Raw genomic sequence first — 25,503 nt, 5'->3', positions numbered from 1 at the left:
TAAGGCCATATGTGTATCCCAACTGATACACATGGGAAATGAATCATCCATCTGGACTTCTTTGTCTTTATACTCTTAGAAAATTTTATTGGGCACTTTTGACAACGTTATTGGTGAATTTAAAATTTGGTAGAAGGTGGGAGTACTGGATTCTCATTAATCCCCAGCTGGCTCTTTGATCTCTGGTGACATACTTAATCTCTTTGGGTTTCTGCATCAAGAAAATCTGAGAGTGTTACACTAGATGATTTGTCTTGGCCATTCCTGACCTGAGCAGAATATTGCAATTAAGGCTTAGAAGCCCACTAATTTTTTTTCATCATTGATATCACACTGTTGACCCATGCTGAACTTACAGATTATCGTAGCCCCTGTCTCATTGGCCTCTGCTGTTATTTGGTTATCTCTTCTATACTTGTGCAGTTACTTTTAATTTTTTTTAAGCTCACTCCAGGACGTGTAAGCAAGTTATGAACCCATTTTGTATACTCGATATAAAAATCTTAAAATTAGCTTGTCTCCAACTTTGTAATCAGGTTGTATTTTACAAAATTTGATCTTTTCCTTTTAACAACTCAAAATGCTCATTAAGAATGTTAGCTCTTCCCATTCCTATCATATGGCCACCACCCCCACTTGTATTATTTGTAGTGTTATTTGATTATATCCTAAATGGTCCCAGGCTACTGTGCTTGATGGACTTGTATGGCATTATAAGACTAAGAAGTCTGTGCCAAGAGACCTTGTGGGTCCTCCCAGGTGTCATGTCTGGATTTCTTCAGTGTATAACTTTATGGCATCGTTTTTAGTGTCTCAGTGGTCTGTGTGTGTTGTACTGGTTCTCCCCAGTCTCAAGCTGTGACTCCACGCATTGATCTGGGAAGGTGATGTCAAGTACAGTGCTTAAACAAAGATTGTCATTAGACTGATTCAACTCCACTACTTTTTATCCCCCAGATTTTCTCTTGTCTGTGTGCATTCTCAAAAATGTCTTACATAAAAATTTCTTAAATGAATATCATCAATATAAAATCAAGTCCAACTTCCACCTTTTTCCTTTTTTCCTACTTGTCACTTCCTAATTTTCTCCTTTCTGTCTGTAGTCCTGAGACTTTCCCTTAGAGACTGTTCTATTTTGTTCCCCTATTTTCCCCATGGCTCTCTTTGGGTCCCTTTAAACACGACTTTGCCTTCTAGTCACAGCTAGAGCAGCTCTGCTCTCAGCTCCTTCCTCCAGGATCCTCTCTTGGCTTCCACCACTTACATGGCCACACCTCCTTTCACCTTAGGAAGCAGTCCAGGAAGCTGTGGCTGATCTAGCATATCCCCCAGCAACATTAGGGAGTTAAGTTTTCAGTGGTTTGCAGTCTAATGGTTTCAAAACATGTCTGACATCAAAATCCATTCCAACATAGCACAGGTCATGATTTGTTCAGAGTCCACTTTTTATCTCAGCCCAAAAGCATCTGCCTAATTTGCTAACATAATCAAACCAAAAAATGGCATTCAGTGCAAAGCATAATAATCCTTGATGGGCTATGGTCTATGGTCCCATTGAACACACAGGTTGATTCATGTTTCTAACCACAATAAAATGGTCGTCATGATGGTGTTGGAGATATGTCCAGCAAAACCAAATTTCAGTAATTGTTTGACTGGATTTCACGTTTCTTCCGAGGTAAACATTGTGTTCTTAGTTGTAACATCATACTATATTTTTCTTTTGGTCAAAATTCCATTTTATGTTTAATGTATTTTTGTACCACTTAACCCAGCATTTCATGCCAATAGTATATTTTAATACTGAATGTATGTGCTTCCTTAGTTTTCATGTTGTTCCAAGAGAAATACCACAAGGATTTTCTTCTGTTTCTCATAATGACTGGAGCAGTGGCTATCCGCTTGGGATAGTCAAACCCTCCCGGTCTAGACAAGCTCAGATTTGGACCTGCTTCGGTTAGCAGCTTCTACTTATCTTAAGTAGAAGAAAGTAATAGAGGCCCATTTTTAAATGATACTGGGGCTTTCTGCATGCTTAGAATTATCCAGGAAATCTTTCACTTGTTTCAAACCCCAATCATTGTCCTCCCACTCAGAAAAACAATTGAAAATATTGAAAGTCTAATATCAAGGGAAAAATTGTAACAACTGTTTTAACTGATATTTTCCTTGGCTCATTCATACAAAATTATTGTTTGCTTTATGAAAGGGTGAAAGTGTGTGTGTGTCTGTGTGTGTCTGTGTGTGTGTAAATATATATGCTGTGTGCATGTATGTGTACATATTTTATTTTTTTAACACCTCTGGGAAATTATTACATAAAGGCCATGATGTGATTATTATTTATCTGTTAGGTTAAAATATAATACTCAATGCTGTATAGAAATATTTATTTACTTATTAAGACAAATTGCTATGCTTATCCAAATATTTATGCTAAATGTTATTTTAGTACACAAAATTATCATTCTAAGTTTAAAATACTCTTACCTTTAAAAAAGAAACTACATAAGTTATGTAATTGTCTTTTAACTATCTCATAGTTTAGTACATATCAGGCTATTAAAAAAATCTTTCCATGAATAATGACAGCTATAGATAACAACCAATGGGGAGAAAAATCCATGTATCTACCATGATACAATAAATATTGAAGGAAAAGAAAAGTTATAAAATTACTATTTTGAAAACTTTGTCATAATAATTAATTCAGGTAAAAATAATAAATGATGCTAAAACCATTGAGACAAAATATATTAGGGAGCAGGATATTGACATAGTCTCAAACTATCTCCTCACAGATTATTCATTAATGACAAAAAACAATCCAGTGGAGAAATCTGTGAACCCCATCCTAATCAAGTCATCAGTTATCACCAATTATAAAACACACTGACCCTAAGTGCCTCTGTGATGTGCTGGGAAGGAAGTGATTTTTTCAGTTTTTCTGCCAAAAAAAAAAAAAAAAATGCATGATCTAAATCTAAGTATGAAGAAACTATTAGACAAATCCTTTGAGGGTTTGGATTGCCCTGATTTCTTAAAAAAAAAATCAGTATTCAGTATTCATATAATGAAAGACAAAAGCTCAATAATGAAAGACAAAAGCTCAGAATTGTTTTGGCTTAAAGGAAACCAAAGAGATAGAACAACTAGATCCTGAATTGAATTCTGGAATGCCAAAAAAAAAAAAAAAAAAAAAGGCAGAAAACTATGAAGCATTACTATGCAAAGAAGTTGGTCAGTAACAATCCACAGCAAGATAAGGAGCTTGCACCAAAATGTAAATCAGTTATATCACTGCACATTGTTAGTTCATTGGACATGTTTTCCCTAGAAGGACATTGTTGATAAAAGAAGCTGGATATTGTATTGATTTGAATTCTCGAGGAAAATCCTTATCTTAGCACAGGCTGGCATCAAACTTTCTGGGAACTACTTCCAGTTTACAGACACACTTTGAGTAGTATTCCTGAAAGATAGTATTAGGACAATTGGCTAAATTGGAACAGGAAATGTATATTAGAGAGTCATTTGTATCAACATTACATTTCCTGAATTTGTAGTAGTACCAGGGTTATTTAAGAGAATGTTCTTGTTTTTAGGAGATATTTATGTGCTAAATGTTATATGCTAAAATATTTATGGGTGAAGGCTTATGATGTCTGCAACTAACTCCCAAATAGTTTAGGAGAAAGTTATAACTGTGTGTGTGTGTATGTGTGTATGTAAAGACAGAGCATAAGTGTAAATGTGGCAGAATGTTAAAAAATAGTGAATCTAGGTGAAGAGTCTATTTTTGCACTACTCTTGCAAGTTTTATTTAGATTTGAAATTGTTTAAATAAAAAGTTTAGGAAAAAAGAGTTAGAAGTGAATATTCTAGAGAGAGGGAAACATCAGCCATGTAGTTGGTAACCATAGCACCCGAATGCTTAATGACTTGGGAACCAGTTGAAGGTCTTGTTTTGAATATATTGTTTAGAGCTGTCCGTTAACCCAGCTCTGTTCCTTGTATGTCCTGAGTGATTGCTTCAGAAGGATGATCAGCAAGCATTCTTGGCCCTGTGCTTTTCCCTTTGTCTGTGCTTAGCCTCTGACTCTGGTTCTAGCTGCTTTTATTGGGGAAAAGTAAATAAATAAAACCATCTAATTTGTGCTTTCTTTTGAAAATCAGGTTTCCGAGCAGGAAATGGATGAAGTGATAGCACGCAGCACTTATCAGGAGAGCAAAGAGGCCAGTTCCTCTCCTGTCTTAGGTACTGTAATTGCACATTTTCATAGAACATTCAGAAGAGTCTCTCATTTAGCTCCCCCATGGGGTACTGCTCCATGCAATATTATTGGATTCTCTGCAATTACCAGGTTTGCAGAAGTAGCTGTCAAAGAAATTCCATCCTGTGTCTTAGTTGCTGCTTTTGAATTCTGTGGTTATTTAACGTGCTTTATTAAAGTTCTGATCCTGCATGCTTCTTAAGATAACTTGTAAAAATGAGTTAGCAGCATTTCATGTGTTTATGTTCAATTCACTGAAATGTTGTAGGTGAAAATGAAGCAACACCAAAATACCAGTTGTTTGGTAGATACAGAGTATTATCCATGCAAAAATCTGGGATTTCTTTACGTGAATTAAAAGTTTTAACTTAAGAAAGGTAATAGAGGCTGCAAAAATCATGCTTTCCCTCTTATTAAGTGGAAAAGTTCAGGCAGAGAGGATTGTGATAGGAAGAATTTCATATGAATTTAAAATATAAAACATTGCATCAAGTTTTAAAAGTAGTATTTCCTGTAGAATGGAAACCTAAAGGGACTCGGCAAACATGTCTGAACTTGAGCTATTGCTCAAGATGTTAAGATTTATGTCAGGAGAAAGGGGAACTGAGACATGAGTTACTGGTTGTCAGAGGAAAAGGAAGGCATAGGATTTTTCGGCAACCATGAAATACCCTGATTATTTGCATCCATAACTAATATATTTAAAGTGGGCTCAGCCATAATGGGTTCTTTATTCAACCGCTTATACTCCTGAACTGCCTGAAAGCCTTCCTCTCATAATCCCAATATGTCCCCTCGATCATCTATAAAGGATTTTAGTGAGCCACGATCCTCATGCCCAAGACCTTTTTGCTCATGGCATATAACTTAAAGCCTCAAATGCTGAGTCTTTTCATCCTTAAACTAAAAACTAAAATAGGCATTCCACCCTCTCCCTTTCATGAAACTCTTTCATGAGTTTCTTGGGTGGTGTTCCTTTGTTCATTCGTCCTTCAGTCCATTCGACAAATACCCCTGAGCACTTCCTAGATCCAGGTGCAGTGCTGGGTGATATGTAAAAGGTCTCAGTCCTGCCCATAAAGAGTTGAGGAAGGGAGATGAGGTGCATCCACTTATAATTAAATTGTACTACGTGTATGGTAATTAGTGTATGGGGAGTAGAAAATACTTTTGAAATTCAGAAGTTACTTCCAGCTGAGATCATCATGAAGGTGGTAGCCTCTGAGTTAGGACTTGAAGCATGAGCAGACTCTTGGGAGATGGGATGGGGCTGGGGTACCCAGGTAGACGGCATGCATGTCTGTACCTATGCACATGGCTGGCCCGTCGGTGCCAGTCAAGCAAAGAAGTTTCGTTTAATAGGTTTGGCTCCTCCCGTTCTAGGTAAGGATGTGCCTGTTTGTAAGGATATGAGCTTCGTCGTTTTGACAATATGGTAAAATTTTTCCCCCAACAGGTACCCCCTTGATGAGTCCCTCTCTTGCAAAAAAGGTGAGTCCAGGTGCACTGCTGCCTCGCCCCGCTTGCCCATGAACAAGTTCCTGGAGCCCATATTTCTGTCCGTGAGGCATTTGGCCACCTTACATAGGAAAGGGCCACAATGCTAATTTGAGGACAAATATACAAATGTGTGTTTCTTTTATTAAATATTCATCCAGGAAAAGAACAGAGCAACAAAATGAAAGAACTAAACTGCAGTTTGAAAAAGTTTTCAAAGAGGGCCCCACTTGGGTTTGGGAGGCCTGTGACTTTAAGGAGATGGTGGACTCAGCTGGCTGTTCCTGAATCCCAGTGGGTCAGAGTGCAGGATTCAAACTCCCCCGTTTTCTGTCTCATCAATAGCCTGAGACAGTGGCTTAGAATTTCATTCTGTTTTCCTATATCTCTTCCCCAGTGTTTTTCCTGGGAGGGTTGATATATCGCTGCGGTGGCTTTTCTAATCATTGCCAAACATTTGGCAAAAAAAAAAAAAAAAAGTTGTATTTTTCTTAAAAACCTTGTCTGGCAGCAACCATTGGCTTTTTATTCATTAATTGTTGAATTGAGCCATCCTAAAGTAAATGGAAGCGGTGTTTACTATCACAGCTGTTTCGAATGACCGTGGATTAGAACAAAGTGTTCTTGGAAAGAGAGGAAGTAATTACTGTTTCAAATAATCCTGATGCACCTTGTGAGCCATCCAGCATTGTCATCCACAGGATTCCCTGATCTCTGAATCGGAACTCTCTCAGTACTTTGCCCAAGATGTCCCAGGCCCCTTGACAGACTTCGTGGTGGCCGGCTCCGAGGACGAGGATCACGTGGGAAGTGGCTGCAGCACCTCCGAGGACGGCAGCCTGCCGCCTGGCACCTCCAGTAAGCGACTCTGGCCACGCTGGTTTATGTGTCTTGGTGCTGTAATACGAAGAGAACTGGAAGCCATGGCCCTGGGTTGTGTAGAACCATCTTTCTACCCTGAGTAACTTCAGGAAAATGCAGCCCACTGTTGATGACTGGCCACTCAGTTCTGCGGTAAATGGGCCAGGTGCACATGCTCTACCCAGAGTGTTGAAGGTGGCCAAGCCGGACCCTCTCTGAAGGCTGTGTACATGGCATAGTCTTGAAATTTATGGCATCAGATTAAGGTTGGCCTCTTGATGGCATTACGTGTTAGCCCAATGCCAGAGCCCTTCTCTCCCTGGGCCCTAACTGAATTCTTTTTAAGAAGTGGTGAGTGAAAGATTCAGAACTTGTAAGAGACAGTCGTTTACTCTCATTCTCTTCTCGGTATACTGTGAGGTAGTGATCTGATGGGAATCGTACTCATCTCTCAGACCTGCTGGTAGGGTTTCCTCTTCTGTTTTCTTTCCAATGCTTGAACAAGAAAATGCCCTTGTCTGAGGAGAGGCGGGTGATGACCACTCTGGCTCTCATTTCAAGCAGCCAAGGGGCTGACTTTTAGTCTCTGACACAAACACCTCAAGGTGGGAGCGCGTGTAATTGTTCACGACATTGAGCAAGGTGTGAAGAGTGCCGAGCAGCCGTGCTTTCCTTCCCTCCCCTGGTTGGAATTTATTCGCGGATTGTTATCACAGGCTTCACTGTACCACACACTCTAGGAACTTACAGGCCCATTAACCAAGCCCCCTGTTTTGCAGCAGGAGGAAGGCCCTCAGGTGATGAGAAGGCCCAGGCATGTTACACTGGTTGGTCCCCGGGCATCTGCCTAAAGGAGAATTCTCAGCAGCAGCATCTAGAACCCCAGCCATGTGTTAGACATCCTGGATGGTGATGGATTATCCATTCCTGTCTCTAAGCAGCACCCACGTTTAAGCTAAACAACCCAGAGGTTGAAGTATAAGCAGTAACAACACAAAAAGGGAGGACAGCAGGAAAAGGAGAGGGAAGCTGCTGTCTACTCTGTGTAGGTCCCAAGAAGCCATGTCGTTGAAGTCTGGAGCCCAGTGGCCAGAGGGTGTGTTACTGGCAAATGTAGAAATGATCGGGGGTTAAATTGTAAGATCAGGCCAAGTGGGAAACTATTTCATTTGACTTTTCTTTCCCCACCAGCTCACAAGGAATCAGGAAAAGCCAGGGCCAACAGCCTCGTGTCTCTAGGAAGCCAGCGGGGCTCTGGGATCTTCCACAAGCAGGTGACAGTTACCAGACAAGCCAGTCTCCCTGGAAGCCCTCAGAGCCTCCGGAACCCTCTCCTCCGCCAGAGGAGGGTAGGCTGCTATGATGCCAATGACGCCAGTGATGAGGAAGAATTTGATGGCGAAGGGGACTGCATTTCCCTCCCAGGGGCCCTCCCAGGTCCCGGCAGGCCTCTGACAGAGGACAACCCTAGGCATGTCGTAACGACCTCTACCAAGGTCACGGGTATCAACAACCAAGGGAAACATCCCCAGAAAACACTGGTCAGCAAGGCCTCCTCAGTGCCTCTCCTTGGCAGCTCATTGGACTTGGAGGAGAGTGTCCCAGGGCGCGTGGGGGTCTCTCCTTCTCATGCAGCCAACCTGCTGGCCTCTGCAGAGGCCCGCAAGGGTAGCCCTGGCTGCTCGGGGAGGAAGGAACTCTCAGGATCACGGAGTTCACCCAAACTGGAATACAAATCTGGTACCCAGAGTCTGGCGAGCATAGACAGCCCCAGTTGCCCCCAGCAGAAGATGGAAAGCCTGGGGCCCAGGCACAAACCAGTGGCCAGGGTCAGCCCACACTGCAAGAGGCCGGAGGCAGAGGCCAGGCCCAGCGGCTTGGAGACAGTAAAGCTGACTGACGGAGCTAATGACCCAGATGGTCTGGACTCTAAAGTCAAGGCCACTTCAGTCCAAGAGACCATGACTGGTTTTCAACCAGATGGAACTGTGGAGCAGGTAATGGATTTTCTCTTAGTTACTTGGAATCTAAGTGAATATTGTGTGGATGAATATGAAGTGTTATAAGGCATAAGATAATCTGCCTGAAAGAAAGGATGATTGGAGACTTATCTTTTAACAGTCATTCATTCCAGTCAATACACAGACTGCTTGGGAGCCTGTTCATATATCAGCAGGTTGGTAGAGGAAGGTGCCCATGTACTGAGTCATAGATCATTTGGCCAAAAGGTGTAATCTCTGTCTTTCCTGTACACGGGCCTGTGGTAGGTGATGGGAGGGCAGTGCGAGGCAGGTGAAGGAAAACCCTGGGTCTGGTACGAGCGTCCTCACTGACTAGCTGGGTGACCACTTGGGCAAGTTATTGAAACTTTCTGAAGCACAGTTGTCTGGACTGTAAAGTAGGCATGCTGCTGTCTGCCCTGATCATTTGAATTGGGAGGACTATCAAATGTAGGGTAACAGTGATTATCTCCTGCTGATAAGGTTCTGAGTGATCCTTATTTTTTCAGACTTTCTACAGTGATTAAGTGTAATTAAAGGTACTCGTACCCTTGCTGTGAGTATCACATGAAAGAAACTTATAATGCACCACAGTCAATGCAAGTTAATATTATTTAGTATGTTACTAAATAATATGTCACTATTTGGTTACACCTATGTCACAAAGGCCCAGAATTACCAAATCACTCGTTTTTTAAAAATTCAGTATACCTCCATTTTAGCAAGGAGAGTAAGAGAAACTAACTGTTCACAAACTTCTCAACATAAAAGATTTCTATCTAAGCAAAGAATCTGAGGTGACTTGTGGGGCCCATATTCATAAAGATATGTGTTCAAGTGATTTATATAAACATATGTGTAAATAGACCCATAAAATAAAAAGTCATAAAAACTATAGTGGGCAGAAGGGGTTTTGCTAACCTTACAGAAAAAGTAGAAACACACATCTTTTTCCCCTTCCCCTAAAAAATTACTACTTCCAACTAGCACATGTGTTTTAAAATGTAATGTTCAGCTAATGGGTAAATGCTTTTTTTAAATAGTGTCATCTACAAGCATTGGATTGACGTTTTTATTCATAATAATTTATATTTATTAAAATAAGGGCTTTTGTCATTGTGAGTCAGTATTCCCAGTAAGAACTTTGAGCAGCATTTAAAACTTTTGTAAAAAAGAATTTTAATTTTTCTCATAAAAATTTCAGTTCTAAAATTTGATTTTATTTCTATATGAGAAAGAAAATAGAATGCATTGACATAAAATATTTACCCTCAAATATTGGAAGCTAAAAAAAAATCTTTCTCTTTTAGTAAATGGCTTGTTCTCCACTGTTTTTATTTAATACTTATTAAAATAGAGAGGAAATTCACATAACATAAAATTAAATATTTTGAAGTGTACAATTCAGAGGTACTTAGAGGTAGTGGTTGTACAGTACTATAAACGCACTATCTAGTTCCAAAAGTCTCATACTGTTTTTATATTATATCTATGCCTTACTGGTAAATACTAGATTAACTGAGTTAAATAAACCCGTATAGATTTCCCTCAATAGATAATTGACATTTTACTAAATGATTTTTTTTTCTTTTTACAAGAGTAGCTGCAAGACACTATTTTACCTCTTCCCTCTGCTGCCACCTTTGGGCCACTCTTTAACTCAGAGGGTAAATTTCAAATCTGATTTAACGTTTTAGCAAGTTTGTTTTAAAAAATGCTTTTTAAATTTGTTTTAAAAAATATTTTAGATAGAAGAAAGGAAAATAAAATAATTGACACTTGACTAAAGTGAAATTTTGAAATACTAAATGTCAATTTCATTTATCTCCCTAACTACCAAACTGAGGAGCTGATTTTACAGTCTTGGATATCACTACACAAGATAATAATAATACCTTAACATCTATAAAGCCTTTCATATGATTCCTGTTGTTTTTATAACTGTTAACTCATTTAATCTTTTATTTAAAACTATGAGTTAGACAGGGCAAGTCTTATCATCCTCATTTTTCTCTCCAATTTCTTAAATTGTGGTAAAATACGCATAACATAAAGTTTACCATCTTTACCATTATTAAGTGTACAATTGAGTACTATTAATACAGCCATGCTATTGTGCAACCATCACCACCACTCATCTCCGAAACTCTTCATCTTGTAAAATGGAAACTCTATACCCATTAAACAATAATTCCCCTTCCCCTCTCCCACCAGCCCCTGGAAACCACCATTCTGCTTTCTGTCTCTATTATTTTGACTACTCTAGGTACCTCATGTAAGTGGAATCATACAATGTTTGTCTTTTTCTGACTGGCTTATTTCACTTAGCATAGTGTCCTCAAAGCTTATCTATGTTGTAGCATGTATCAGAATTTCTTTCCTTTTTATGGCTAATATTCCCTTATATGTATATACACATTTTGCTTATCCATTCGTCTATCAACGGACACTTGAGGTGCTTCCACATTTTAGTGATTGTGAATAATACTGCTATGAATATGGGTATACAAATATCTCTTCAAGACCCTGATTTCAATTCTTTTGGGTATACACCCAGAAGTGGGACTGCCAGATCATATGGTAGTTCCATTTTTATTTTTTGAGGAACCTCCATTCTGTTTTCCATAGCGGCTGCATGGATTTATGTTCTAACTGTACACGAGGGCCCAAATTTCTTCACATCCTCACAAACCACTTGTTATTTCTAGTTTTTTATTATAGCCATTCTAAGGGGTGTGAGGTGATATCTCATGGTGGTTTTGATGTGACTTTCCCTAATCACCCACATTCAAAGTTAAGGAAACCGAAGCATAGGAAGTGTGATAGGACCATACAATTTCTAGTAGACCATTAACCCAGAATCCGGATCATGTGGCTCCTAGTCCAGGGCTCTGAAATTTTCCCAAACCAGTTTTCCTCTATATATGATGTCTTGACATGCAGAAAACCTGAACGCCACTGACAGTGACTTGCTGTTGTCATTGTGCCAGGAATCTCTGGGAAAGCTGACCATCAGGGATGGGTCCCACCGAGGTGCTGGCCGCCTCACAGAGAACCTGCCCAAAGCTGCACCAGACCAGGGGCAACAACCTGGGACAGGTAAGATTTTTATCATTTGGTATGTTTCAAGATGGGAGGGCAGAAGTTACCCTAAGAAAAATGTTCCATGTGAAGAATTTTTGTTTTTTTGGGGGGGAAGACTCTTACACAAGTTAATATTTAAAAGCCACCTACATTTAAGAACTTTACTAGATCACTGTACCTAAACTCAGGTTTTTTAGATTATTTTTTTATTTTTTAATTACAGTTGACATACAATATTATTTTAGCTTGAGGAGTACAACATAGTGATTAGACATTTATACACCTTACGAAGTGATCACCCTAATAAATCTAGTACCCATCTGACATCATACGTAGTTACTACATATTATTGACTATATCCCGTCTACTGTATTTTCATCCTTTAGACTATTTTGTAGCTATCAATTTGTACTTCTTAATCCCTTCCCCTTTTTTACCCACCTCAACCCCCTCCCATCTGGCAACCACAAAAATATTCTTTGTATCTATGATTGAACTCATACTTTTATTTATTTTTTTTAAGATTATTTTTTATTGGGGAAGGGGAACAGGACTTTATTGGGGAACAGTGTGTACTTCCAGGACTTTTTCCAAGTCAACTTGTTGTCCTTTCGATCTTAGTTGGGGGGGGGGGGCACAGCTCAGCTCCAGGTCCAGTTGCCGTTATTAGTTGTAACTGGCAGCTTTCAGCATTAGGAGCACGGAGCTCCAACCACCTGAGCCACCGTGGGGCCAGCCCCCTAAACTCATACTTTTAATTCCACATAGAGTGCATGCATTTTCATTCAGCCAACACTCCTTACCCATTTTGTGACATGTACCTTAGTAAATGAGACATGAGATGAAAGAAAAGGACTTCCCACGCTTCAGAATCTCAACACTCTGCTTTTGTGAAATCACATGCACTGAGAAATGACAGGAGGAACCTCAACAGAGGACAAGTAAAAAAAAACACTGTTTTTTACTTCATGCATCCACAGAAAATATTTGAGCAGCTTGTTGAGGTCAACAAGATGCTCCCAGGCCTGCATGACTGGCACCGGCCCCAACAGGCAGTCCCAAGCACTAGTGACGTAAATGACAGCATACCTGTAACCTGCGCTAGTTAGGCAGCTGCAGTGGTATCCTCCATGTCTTTCTGCTCCTGTGACATCGTGCAAAGGCTTCTGGGCCTCTGCCCCACAATGTGCCATAATTGAGTCAATATTTTTCCCATTATTGGGCATTTGGAGCATTTCCAAGTGAAGAATTACTTTGAAAGGTTACATCAAGGACTGTCTCCGTGCAATTTAATACCCCTCAAATAAAACCCTTTAAGTTACACACGTTGTAATAAAGTCAAATTGCTAAGAAAAACTTAAGGTTTGCTCAGTGACTGAATCTGACCCTGAAAAACCACCTTTAAGTCCCCGTCTCCTGTCTCATTGCTACTTCTCCCCATAGTGGGCACCAGCAGAAGCAGGAAAATTGTGCTGAAGGGAGTTCAAAGAGGTTGAGCAGAGGACAGGAGCCCGTGGGTTTGGATCTTGGCATGCCCCTGGCCTGCTATAGGGTCTGGGAGTTATGTAGTATGTCCATGGCTGTCTTCAGCCAATGTGATGTCTCCAGGTGCTCTCTACACAGAGGCCAGGGAGTCAGGGTTTAGGTAACAGTGTGGGCTGTAGAGCCAGCTTCCTGGACTGTGAACTTTGTGACCTGGTACATCGTTTAACCACTCTGCGCCTCCGTTTCCTACCGTCCCAGTGCAGATGGTCACAGCACCTATCTCACATTATTGGGAGGAAAATTAAGGGCATGAAAAACTCTTAGCACAGTGCTAGTCCTAATAGTTCTTAATTAGTGACATAGGAACTTCAGGAGGGAAAAGACATATGATCTGTATGGGAAAGGTAGAGTGAATATAACATTTCTCAAAGAGCTCTCATTGTGACTTTTTCACTCCAACCTTAGACACTTAACTCCTAAGAAAATAGTGAATCTAATATTCTTTTTTATGCCAGTCCCTCCCCACCCCATTATAAGAGGCCATGGGCCAGAGGTGGGCAGATTAGCTCAGGAGCACGCAGGGCCTCAGGAGGAGTGCTCCAGGACAGAGGAGTGCTCCAGAACCATCTCATGGAATGACTTTACTTCCCCCTTTTCGACACACACCACCTTTCCCTGCCCCTCTGAGATTTCATGTTTTTTCTTCTCCACTTTCATTCCATTTTTCTCCTCACCACTCTGGTCAAATTATGCCCCCAATTATCCACTCAAGTCCCCATGCCTCTGTCACAGCTTCCTGGGATAATCTGGCCGTCAAGTTCTCCTCTGAATTTGGACAAGGCACAGAGAAGCTCAGTGTAGACCCGCTTTCTGTCTGTAGCATTCCATGTGTTTTCCCAAATTCGCTTCATCTCATGGTTCGACAACAAGTCCCTAATGCTGGGCGCTTGGACTGTTTCATACTTTACGGTGCCCAACCCGCGCCTTGAGGCAGCACCCACGCATGGCGGTCCAGCTGCTGGGCCGAGACGCGAGGCCTCTGTGGAATCAGTGCCAAGTGAGGAAGGAAAGAGAACCACAGCCTGACTCCGGTGGTTTCCACCATCAGAGAGTGGACGGTATCGAGAAACCGAAGTGGGGGATTTCTGCGGTGTGCTCCCATCCTTAAAAATTAACCAGAAGACAGAAAAAAGGGCAGAAACAAAAGCTCCCTCTGCCAGCCAGTCCGAGTTATTTTAGAGCGTTGAAAGCAGGATGGTGGTGGTGAGATGAGTGCTCTGTAATCTTAGAGACAAAAAAAGAACAGGACGGCCTGCATCCAGGCTGTGGAATATCTTTTTGAAAAAGACACAAAAAAATTGAGATTGTTTACAGTTTTCCTTTTTTTTTTTCCTTTTTAGTTGAGAGATGTTCTGTTTTCTCACATTTCCCCCACCTTTTGTTTACATTCTCAATACAGGACTGGACAGCTCCCCAGACCTCATCCCTTCCCCAGGGCACAAGCAGGCAGCTCATCCTGACCCCAGCAAGACCTCAGTGGACACAGAGCAAGTGAGACGGCCTGAAGACCCCAGACAGCCAGTATTACCCAGGGTCACCCGGGAGCACAGCACATCCCCAGGGAAAATGGCAACAGCTGAGCCTGACTTCAGCAAGATTCATGCAGCCCCAGAAGCCAGCTCACCTGACACCACCAGGAAGGCAGCGGCCAACCAGGGAACAGGCTCTGAGGCCGAGGGAGCTTCTCCAGCCAGTGCTGTCCTCTCACGAGACCTACTCAGGTCCCAGGAGGAGACACAAAGAGTTTCAGGTAACCACAGCAAAGCTCTGCAAACAACAGGAATCCTCATACCTGAAAACTCCCAGGAGTCTGCTCTGCTCAAGGGCACAGACTCTGAATCTGAGAGGGCACGGCAGGCCAGCCCCTCCCTGCTGTCACCAACTGACAAGGCCAAAGAGGTGTGTGGCAGTGTCTCAGGGCACTGCTGTCCCGGGAAGAGTGGAGGGAGCCCTGTGACAGACATCGACAGACTCATCAAGGAATTGGATGCTTCTGAAGCAAGACTTCAGTCGCCTCAGAAAGGGGACCGGGCGAGTCAAGAGGGTAGTTCTCAGGGTCAGCTTCCAACAGGAGCTGGAGGTGGAAGTTCCCGTCATGCTGAGCCAGTCACGGGGAACCACACCTCCACCCAGAGGCGGGCCTGGGCTGCTGGCCCTTCCCCTCCCTCACAGTGGACCTCCCAGCCTTCAGTTTTGGATTCGATTAATCCTGACAAACATTTTACTGTGAACAAAAACTTTTTGAGCAACTACTCTAGAAATTTTAGCAGTTTTCACGAAGACAGTACGTCCCTGTCAGGCCTGGGTGACAGCACAGAGCCATCTCTCTCATCCATGTATGGCGATGCTGAGGACTCGTCTGACCCCGACTCGCTCACTGAAGCCCCCCGACCTTCCACCAGGGACAACTGGTCACCTTCTCGTTCCCGTGGGTCTTCTCACAAGGTAGATACTACAGAGTCTGAAGAGGAGCAGGTTGAAATCTGCTCCACAGGTGGCTCCCCCCACTCACCCCCGAAGGCCGCACATGCGCCCGCCCGGGCTGCACCCTGCCCTGCTCTCGCCAGGGTTCTGCCGTTAAAGCACAGTGCTCTGAGCGAAGCGGTGGGAAGTCCGTGTGAGAGAGCGTCCTTCGTGCCAGGAGCCTTGTGTCCTGCAATCCCAAACTCTTCCCAGCCATCTTCTCTCTTGGATATAAGCTCCCATGGGCATGAACCTTACGCGGACCTAAAGATTACAGAGAACTACAGGCCTTCATGTGAAGAAGAAAGTGAGGAAGCCAGCAGCACTGGCTCAGCTGTGGGAAACAGCCAGCCTTCTACAGCCGCCAGGCATTTTCACAACCCCCCAGCCACTCTCCCTCCTCACGTGGTAAATGGTTTGGAACATGCCTTGTTGGATGGGGAAACTCCAAATGAAAAACAGGAAGCCAATGTTAACACAACTGAAAACCGTTCCTCCATTAATGTGGCTGTCCCTAAGAACGGGGAGTCTGTTTTGGCAAATCTGCACATCTCCGAAAGTCATGACCTGGATGACTTGCTACAGAAACCAAAAATGACCTCCAGGAGGCCCATCATGGCCTGGTTTAAAGACGTCAGTAAAAGTAACCAAGGTACTCATTTGCAGAGCAAAGCTGAAAAGGAACAATCCATGTTGCCAGCCAGAAGTCCTGACTCCAAAAGTCAGGTGTTGAGCACAAGCCATAAAAAGGGGGTTGCTGTGCCTAATAGCACCCCTCAGCTGAAACTGAACCTTGAAAATAAAGACCCACCTAAAAAAAGTTCAGTGGAAACACTTTTAAGTAACTGTCAGAAACCCAAATCCGGTCCTAAGCTGAAAAGACTGGGCATCAAAAGCAAAAGCAGAGGCAGTTCCGAGGCCCTTGCCACTAATATGCCTAAAGCTGGTGGGACAGACCACAGGAAATCCCTCATTTCACCCCAGACCTCCCACAAAATGCTTTCCAAGGTAGCATCACACCGGTTCCACATGGCTGACCATGAAGAACCCGACAAAGATGCCAGCAAGTCTCCCCAGTGTGTGCTGGAGAGCAAGCCGCCCCCTGCGGCCTCGGGCTCCCTCAGGCCTTCGGCGTCAGACACAAGCATCAGACCATTCATTCCGCCCCTGACTTCCCCCAAGACTTTTCCTGAGCAAGGTGCAAGTAATGGGTTCCACACGGCTGACCACCCCGAACCCGACAGAAGTTGCCCAGCCACCCCCAGATCTCCTAAGTGTGGACCAGACAGCAAGGCACCCTCAGTGGCCTCGGGGACGGGTCCCCCAGCACTGAGGAGTGGCACATCCACAGCAGTGGACAAGTGGGAGCTCCCACCTCCCGGGCAGGCCCAGCAGCGCATGGCCAGCCAAACGGATTTGGTACCAGAAGCAGCCCAACCCGGGGTGACTGGCAACAAAGGAAGCAAAGCAATTGCTAGTGATCCCCTAGAAAGAATAAACCAGCTGAAAATAGTTGAAATTCCTTCTGAAAAAATGCCAAAGAATGCAAAGAATACAAGTGGTGACAAGCCAACTGAAAGTGACAGACAGAGAGAGTTCTTAGCCCAGAGCAACTGTCAGGAGAAGAGTGAAATCAGACCCTGTCACCCTTCATTGGAATCAGCCCCAAATCATCTATCCTCACCCACGTCCCGTGCCTCCCCGGTAGAGCAGGAAATGCAGCGATCTTTCAGTGTGGCAAAACTGGCTTCCTCGTCCTCCTCCCCACAGCTGCTGGCTAAAAAGGCAGAGTCCTCCCCAGGAAAGTCGAGCCAGATGTCAGCCTCCCCAAGGACGCCCAAGCACAGCACACCAGCGAGCCCAGTGCTGGATGACCATCCCTATTTCACACCGAGGCCAGCGACCAGGACCTACTCCATGCCAGCCCAGTTCTCAAGCCACTTTGGGCGGGAGGGGCCTTCCCTGCACAGCCCAGGTCGCGCTCAGCGGGACAGCCAGATCCCTTCAACAAGCGGTGGCCTCCTTGACGCCAACGCATCCAGAGGCTGTGCTCTTGGGCTTGTCAATGGACAGGGCATGTATAGTGTGAAGCCCCTGCTGGAGACGGCGAGAAACCTTCCAGTAACAGACAAAGGGGATGTCCTTTCACTGAAGGAAACGAGCTGCCTGGTCACAGACAAAATCAAAGTCACCAGGAGACATTACTACTCTGAGCAGAACTGGCCCCATGAATCTACCTCATTTTTCTCTGTGAAGCAGAGAATCAAGTCCTTTGAGAACCTGGCCAATTCTGACCGGCCTGTGGCCAAGTCGGGGGCTTCCCCTTTTCTGTCTGTGAGCTCCAAGCCTCCCATTGGGAGACGGTCATCTGGCAGCGTGGCTTCGGGGAGCCTCATCCACCCTGGTGACCCGACAGCGAGGTCCCTGAGACGCAGCCTGAGTTCCTGCAGCGAAAGCCAAAGTGAAGCCAGCACCCTCATGCCCCAGATGATGAAGTCCCCGTCCAGCACAATGCTGACGGTCTCCCAGCAGAATGTGCTGGAGGCCGGTAACAAGGGCCCTGATTTGGACCCAAAAAAAGCGCTTGGTCCTTCCGGAATTCCCACCCCGACCGTGACCCCGGCCTCTCCCGTCAAGAGGAACAAGTCCTCGGTGCGCCATACGCAGCCCTCGCCATTATCCCGCTCTAAGCTCCAGGAACTGAGAGCTTTGAGTATGCCTGACCTTGACAAGCTCTGCAGCGAGGATTTCTCGGCAGGGCCGCAGGCCGTGCTCTTCAAAACCGAGCTGGAAATCATCCCCAGGAGGTCACTTGGCTCCCCTGCTGGAGGCCTCAATGGGTCCACTGCCCTTTCGTGTCCAGTGAAAGGGGGGGACAGAGCCTGTCCAGGAGGAAGCAGGCCTAAAGCCAATGAGCCTGGGTCACCCAGTTCAGCCGGTAATATGGATGAAACACCCCAGAATCTGCCTTCTAGAAAAAGCTGGTCAGTTAAGTAAGTATCTGTTCCTCCCCCTTTTATCTAAATTAACTTTTTTAAAAATCTAAAAACCAGTTTTAGATTTATAGAAAAGTTGCAAAGATAGTGCAGAGTTCCCATGTATCCCTCACCCAACTCTTCCTAATGTTAGCATCTTACATAACCACCATCCATCGGTCAAAAGCAGGAAGTTAACGTCGGGACAACACGATTAACTAAACTACAGATTTTATTCCGGTATCACACAAGTGTCCTTTTTCTATTCCAGTATCCCTCCAAGGATATCACATTGCATTTAGCCCCCACTGTTTTTAATACCATTACTGGAAAAATAAAGTGCTGTAGGGAGAAGTGTCGGCCAAAATGTTGCTCTGAAGAGAGGTTCCTATAGGACATGGCACTTAGGAAAAAGCATCATGACAGATGAGGGACAGGGAAGGCTGCTCCTCAAGGAAGAATCCAGGCCTTTGAAAGGGATTGGAGTTAAACAGGAAATTTCTACATTTTAAAATATCTCACTTGAGCCTATACACTGCAATTTTTTTAATATAGCAGAAATTTTCTGACCTCATTGGTTCTGTAACACCTTGGAGGAATCCCTGAATCCATTGTAATTCCCACTGAAAAGAGCCAATGAAAATAGTTGAAAGGACGTCATTTTAAATGCATCTTTACAAAAATGGAGAAATTGCTTTTTTTCTTGAGGTTTCTAATGTATTTATATTGTTTAGTTTGGATCAACTTCTAGTCTCAGCGGGGGACCAGCAAAGATTACAGTCTGTTTTGTCATCGGTGGGGTCAAAATCTACCGTCCTAACCCTCATTCAGGAAGCGAAAGCACAATCAGAGGTGAGTGAAATGCAGAAACGTGGGAAGATGGAACTGTTGTCATGTTAGTGCCCGGTGTGTGCCATGAGCTCAGAGAGCCAAGGAGAGCCCTCCTCTGAGTCTCGAGTTGTGAGTTCTACAGCTCAGTCTCGCTTGTAGCTGGCTTCCCTGCCCCACCCTGCATTTGGAGTTTGTCTGCAGAAGGTCCTCCAAACACAACAAGGCGTCTTGGAACTGTTGGGGAATGACCAACCACAAGTACCTCTGTCCACCTAAGTGGGCATAAACTACCTGTCAAGGGAGCCACCTGCTGGGAAATGAGAGTTAACATCTGTGTGGCCCTGCGCTGTCACCAAGTGTAAGAGCTTCTGAAGCCTGGGGTTCGAGACAAAGAAGCTAATTAGTCTTACAAAGTCTTTCACTAGGCTGCACGTGACAGTAAACAATAACCAAAGAAACCATGAGTTTATACTAGAATACTTCTCTGAAGTACAGCATTAATTTCTCAGGACTATCCAGAAAGAGTTCCCTAAGAAATGGATAGTTTCTGTTTAGAGAAAAAAAGCAAATAACAGTTTCTCTTGGGTGGTAATGTAGCTGAGTCACTGATATCTGAGAATGCTTTCCAGCAATTCTAATATTAGCAGGGCGGTGACGTTGGTTTCTAATAAGGAGTGAGCCAGGCGGGGGAGGACACAGGGTGGGGTAGAGCCCAACTCCCCCATAGCTTCCACTGGTTTGAGTCTGTGCGGTTAGGAAACACCTTGAGACATCCAGCATTTTTCATTTCAGTAAAAGGGACAATTCCATCATCTCCCTTCCTTCTTCAACTTGTTACAATACGGTAAGCATTTCACACATGGAAAGTTGTACTCTGGGATTTGCAGCCAAGGTAGCATGGTGAGATCACGCTCTACCAGAGCCCCCTTCGCTGCAGACATTTTAGAGTGTTAGAGAAAATGTAAAAGGAGGCAAACAAATGTAGAAGGTCTCAACCAAACTCACAAACGAGATGGACATTTTCAGAGACCACAACTAAAGGGGAGGCTTTGTATGGACAGGAGGCTGAGCGCCAGCTTGGGTAACATCTTTTGGGGCCTCCCCACTCCGATTCCATATTCACCACCAGACGGACAGGCATGGTGGCGTGGTGTTAAAGATCTTTCCCCTTTTACCAGAATGAGCTTTCTTTCCCTTCTCTTACTGTCTTCATTGGTATGAGAGAAGCCGGTAGCAGAAATGTGCTTACTCTGCCATCTTTAGACCAGAAGTTTCCTGCCTTGTTTTTCGTTTGTTTTAATGATATGGTTTGTAGGTGCTGAAAATGGAACTGCACAAAATGATTTCTTGTGGCTTCTTGGGGGCTCTGTGAGCGATGAGAGAGGCTGAAAGCAAGCCCTGGTCTTCTGACCTCAGCAGGCCCAAACCTTGGGGAGGCCCTGATCGTGGATCTCGCTTTCCTGATGCTGTGCTAAGCTTCTGAGGAAGGCAAAACTGGGCCTGATAGTCAGCTTCCAGCACACTTGTAGTCTCAAACACAACTGGAAAAAAGAAATTTTTGTAAATTAAAATTCTGGTAATAACTTATCCAGGAATGCAGGAGAGTCCCATTTTCAAATAACCCATCTCTCTGCTCCAATGATGCATTTAAGTATCTGAGAAGAAAAAAAATTTTTTTTTATAAAATATCTGAGAAGTATTCCTATTTCAGCATCAAGTGTTTCCTCTGAGAAGCCGCAGAGACCATTTACCGGACCACATGCTCCCGTTTTTATTGAGAAAGCCTAGTCATCATTCTTCCCTCCACTGAATGGTGTCTAAGAATCAAGTCCATATCCCAGCCCCCCAAGTTCTGCAGGACATTCTAGCGTCAGCATATGGAGCCTGTTTGAATGAACTCTGTTCTATAGAGAAGTGTAAGATGCTTAAGTTTAGTCCCTAGGACTTACTGTTGGAACCAAACACTACTGGGTCCTCCCCCAGCACAATACGGAGGTGGTTTTCTCTTTCCATGCTATCACTTTCTCGTCAGAGCAGTCCTTACAGGTTATTAGATTCTTTTTCTAGATTCTTTTTAATCCACCTTGAATTGATGGATTAAAAACCTAGCAGGGCAGATCTGTAAAATGTCGCTGAATCATCTCTAGTGTATGGGTGGAGGAAGACGAAATTCAGTATCATCAGCCCAGCTTGGTTTTCTAATTTAAAATCTTTTATTCCAAGGTATCTTTTGATTGATGCTTGAAACATAAGACAGTCTTTTGTTATTTAACTTTGGAACACTACAAAGAATGTTCTCATCTCGATAGGAGTTGACAGTTTTAATGTACCTTGTATATCATAATGTACTTTATACTTGTTAACATACTTTGTATTTTATGAGTACTAACTAGTTCATTAATTGCACCTGAAATCCAATCAATTGAACCTGGCGGGAGGCGGGCACAGGGCATATGGCTTCATTCTGCTCTTAGCCCGCTCTTGGCTCTGACACGTCTCTTTGCTGCTACTGCTGCTGCTACTATTGTTGTTTGCTAAACTGCACACTCACTTGTGGAATAAAGAATGCCCTTTGTGATCAAATTACACGCTGTGATTTGGCAAGACACAGTCTGGTGCCTGGCATGACCAGAGTGGCTTCTCAATTGCCCTGTCCCTCCCGCCCCGTCCTGGTTCCTGTCCACCATCCCCGTGGTTCTGCAGCTACGGGACGGACACTCACACACCCGTATAAGCAACCCCCAGGAGGAATGCAGGGTGGTCGGAATGGGGTTCCTCTAATTCAAATATCCTGTGAAAGCTCCTGAAAAACCATCGAGTATAGTGGTGACAAACTGCAGTTGTACAGAAGGATTTATATCAGAACTTCCTTACTCTGGGTACAAGGACTATCCTTGTTTGTTTGTTTTTTTTCACTAGAATAAAGAAGATGTTTATTTCGTGGTCTTAACTAAAAAAGGAGGCTCAGGTCTGGGATTCAGTGTGGCAGGAGGGACCAATGTGGAGCCAAAGTCAGTTGTGGTAAGTGACAATGTCAAGGTGCTCAGGGAGTGTCTGCAGAAGCGGCCCCCAGAGTGGGACAAAAATGGCAGTGAGTTCAAAGGCTGCTGGTGTTTGTTCACTGCTGCCAAAACAAACATGGAAAAGGAGGACATAATATTTTCACTGACAACACACCTTTTACCACAGCTGACCGATGTACAATACACAGCGTACCTATTAGGCGCCTGAGTGACCTATTAGGCACCAATACATATAAACACAATTGTCTATATCCTCGTACTCACGTAAATATTTTGTGGAAGCACCAGAAAGACATTAGAACTGAGCAAACCTGCATTTGCTTATGAACTTACTTCTTTCTCAAGAACCACCCCCTCAATTGTATATCTGTCAGTGAGCTTTGGGATCATCAGGGAGGCCCCCCTCCCCGGACAAGACCAGGTCCTGTTCATCTTTGTATCTTATCACCCCACGGTGTCAGGTACAGAGCACACACTAGCAAGAAGTTGAGTAAGAATGTGTACAAGTGCTGGGACTGACGTTTGGAAGTCCATCCCTCGTACTGAATATGGTTTTGATAAACCAAGTGTTTGTATGATTTGGAAAACTTGCCATTAGAAGATTCCTTTACTGTGGATTTGCAGTTAACTCTTCTGTTTTTACTGGAGATCATAAATGAATTTGGCTTTGTCCTCTCCTTGTCCCAGGTCCACAGGGTGTTTTCTCAGGGGGCAGCTTCTCAGGAAGGCACTATGAGCCGAGGGGATTTCCTTCTGTCAGTCAATGGTGCCACACTGGCTGGCTTAGCCCATGGGGATGTCCTGAAGCTTCTGCACCAGGCACAGCAGTACAAAGATGTCCTCATGGTCATCAAGAAAGGAAATGACCAGCCCAGTCCCTCGACCACGCAGGAGCTGCCCACAGCCAACGGGAAGGGCTCAGTATCCAGAAAGACCATCCCCCTGGAGCCTGGCATGGGTAAGACATCAGTGTAACAACCAGTCGGTGTGAGCAGCTGGCATGGTACTTTCCAGTTGAACAGGAAGGAAATTAACCACCATCATCTGGGTCGGAGACATTAAGTATAGTGAAGTCTAGAGTTTGTGGACACTTCTTGCAAAAGCAGTGTTACAGATAAGTTATTTTAAAAAGACCCAGGAGTTAGAACCATGCTGTTGAAGATTTAAAATGAATACTTGACAGCTTCCCTAAATGTCTTAAGAAGAAAGCCCTTCTACATTCCATCCTCTCTTGTGAGGGCTTGAGTGGCTGTTAAGTAAAACAACAATCTCGTGTGATGGGGGAATCAGCGTAGAAAGAGAAATTCCAGAACTGAGATTTGTCCTTGGAAAACATCAGGGCTTGTGTTCTTTCCTGTTTTAGAAGAACATAGGCAATAAGGGGGCAAAAAGTGTCTAAAGACAGAGACTGCAGCCTTAATCAGCCAAGAGCTTACAAGGAGGTTCCGAAGCACATGCTCTGTGTACCTTCCACACTCACTCCCAGGCTGCATGGAAAGCCACACTCAGTACTTATTCCAAACGAAGCCCTGCGTCTGTTTCTGACTCTCAGGCGGATTCCGCCGGTGTGACGTCAGCCTCACTGAGACATGTCCCAGCAGTGTGTGGGGATTTCTCCTTGGGCATAAAAGCTTTCTCCACGCTTGCAGAAAGCGCTCAGAAGAGCAGAGGGTGCAGGTACATGGGAACATAGCCAGGAAGGGGCCCCAAATTTGGGAGAGCAACCCTAACACGGGTCTCAAATGTTAGTCATCAGTACTTCAAGATGGATGGGACTCGGTGCCAGGGGTAATACCTTTGGGGGGACAGGACAGGAGGTAATGTGTGTCCCTGTCATTTTTATTTTTCTAACCACCACTGCAGGGAGGAGCACAGCTGCACAGGATGCTGTGTGTGTTGAAGTGCTGAAGACCTCAGCGGGGCTGGGATTGAGTCTGGATGGAGGAAAATCGTCTATGTCTGGAGATGGGCCCCTGTTCATTAAACGAGTGTACAAAGGTAATGTCCTAGAAACCCAATCTGCCATCCATTACCAATTTTCTTTCCATATATGTCAGTGGCTTCCAGTTGGAAATCAAATTTGTTTTTAAAAAAATCTAAAACGTTTTTAATGCTCTGTGACATACAGGGTTTACTGTGCGTCAGCCTGTTGTGTTTTTCCTGTATGTCACCCGCGGTCCTATCGGATAGGTACTGTCCCCATTTTACAAAAGGAGAAACTGGGCCACAGGGGAGTTGTGCGAGCACCTGAGGTCACACAGACGGAAGTGGCAGAACAAGGTTTGAACCCAGGCTGTCTGGCTTTAGAGTCTGTCTCCGTGTTCTTCATTAGTATTAGCTCTTCTTGATGTGAACATATCGAGCTAAGTAATGCCATCAGAGTGCCAGTCAGGGGTACTTAACATGGCATAGAGCGTGTTCACTTACAAGGTGCAGATACCCGACTGCAAGAAAGTAAGGTGGGAGCGGTAGGTAGCCCCGAAATGGTTGGTAGATATAAAGCTTCTCAATGAACTTGAATAATTCATTTTATGACCTTGGAGAGTTCACAAAAGTCTCTTCAGGTTCCTGAGCTGGTTATTCTACTAACGATATCAGTATATGTGTATATATAATATACATACCATTATAATATTTAATAAACACTAATAATATTTAATATAAATATTAGTGTTTTATTAAAAATTAGTATTAGGAAGTGTTATACTAGTATTGTTAGTATGTTAAATATTATTAAATACTATTGTAAGGTAAGGCAAGCATGAAACAACCACATCAATATATAACATCATATACCACGTAACGTTTTGGTCAACGACAGAGCACATACATATACGATGGTGGTCCCGTAGGATTATATGGAGCTAAAAAAATTCCAATTGCTAGTGACATCATAGCCATCATGTCACAGCACAACACATTACTCACGAGTTTGTGCTCACGCTGGTAT

The 25,503-nt window shown here is 43.8% G+C and overlaps 1 protein-coding gene across 4 annotated transcripts in view; it reads left to right on the top strand.

Moving 5' to 3' along the window:
- The window catches only part of PDZD2 (PDZ domain containing 2), a 331,929-nt gene that overhangs the window by 298,690 nt on the left and 7,736 nt on the right, over positions 1-25,503 (top strand). For all 4 annotated transcript variants that reach the window (XM_081053224.1, XM_081053222.1, XM_081053223.1 and 1 more), the window contains 10 exons: positions 4,177-4,258; positions 5,731-5,765; positions 6,473-6,629; positions 7,824-8,629; positions 11,623-11,731; positions 14,661-18,717; positions 19,434-19,551; positions 22,450-22,551; positions 23,241-23,511; positions 24,417-24,551. In XM_081053224.1, coding sequence (XP_080909350.1) covers positions 4,177-4,258; positions 5,731-5,765; positions 6,473-6,629; positions 7,824-8,629; positions 11,623-11,731; positions 14,661-18,717; positions 19,434-19,551; positions 22,450-22,551; positions 23,241-23,511; positions 24,417-24,551 — 5,872 coding nt within the window. The remainder of the gene's footprint in view (positions 1-4,176; positions 4,259-5,730; positions 5,766-6,472; positions 6,630-7,823; positions 8,630-11,622; positions 11,732-14,660; positions 18,718-19,433; positions 19,552-22,449; positions 22,552-23,240; positions 23,512-24,416; positions 24,552-25,503) is intronic.

Source organism: Rhinolophus hipposideros (assembly GCF_964194185.1).
Source record: "Rhinolophus hipposideros genome assembly, chromosome: 7".
NCBI lineage: Eukaryota > Metazoa > Chordata > Mammalia > Chiroptera > Rhinolophidae > Rhinolophus > Rhinolophus hipposideros.
This window is presented reverse-complemented; position numbering and strand designations above follow the sequence as displayed.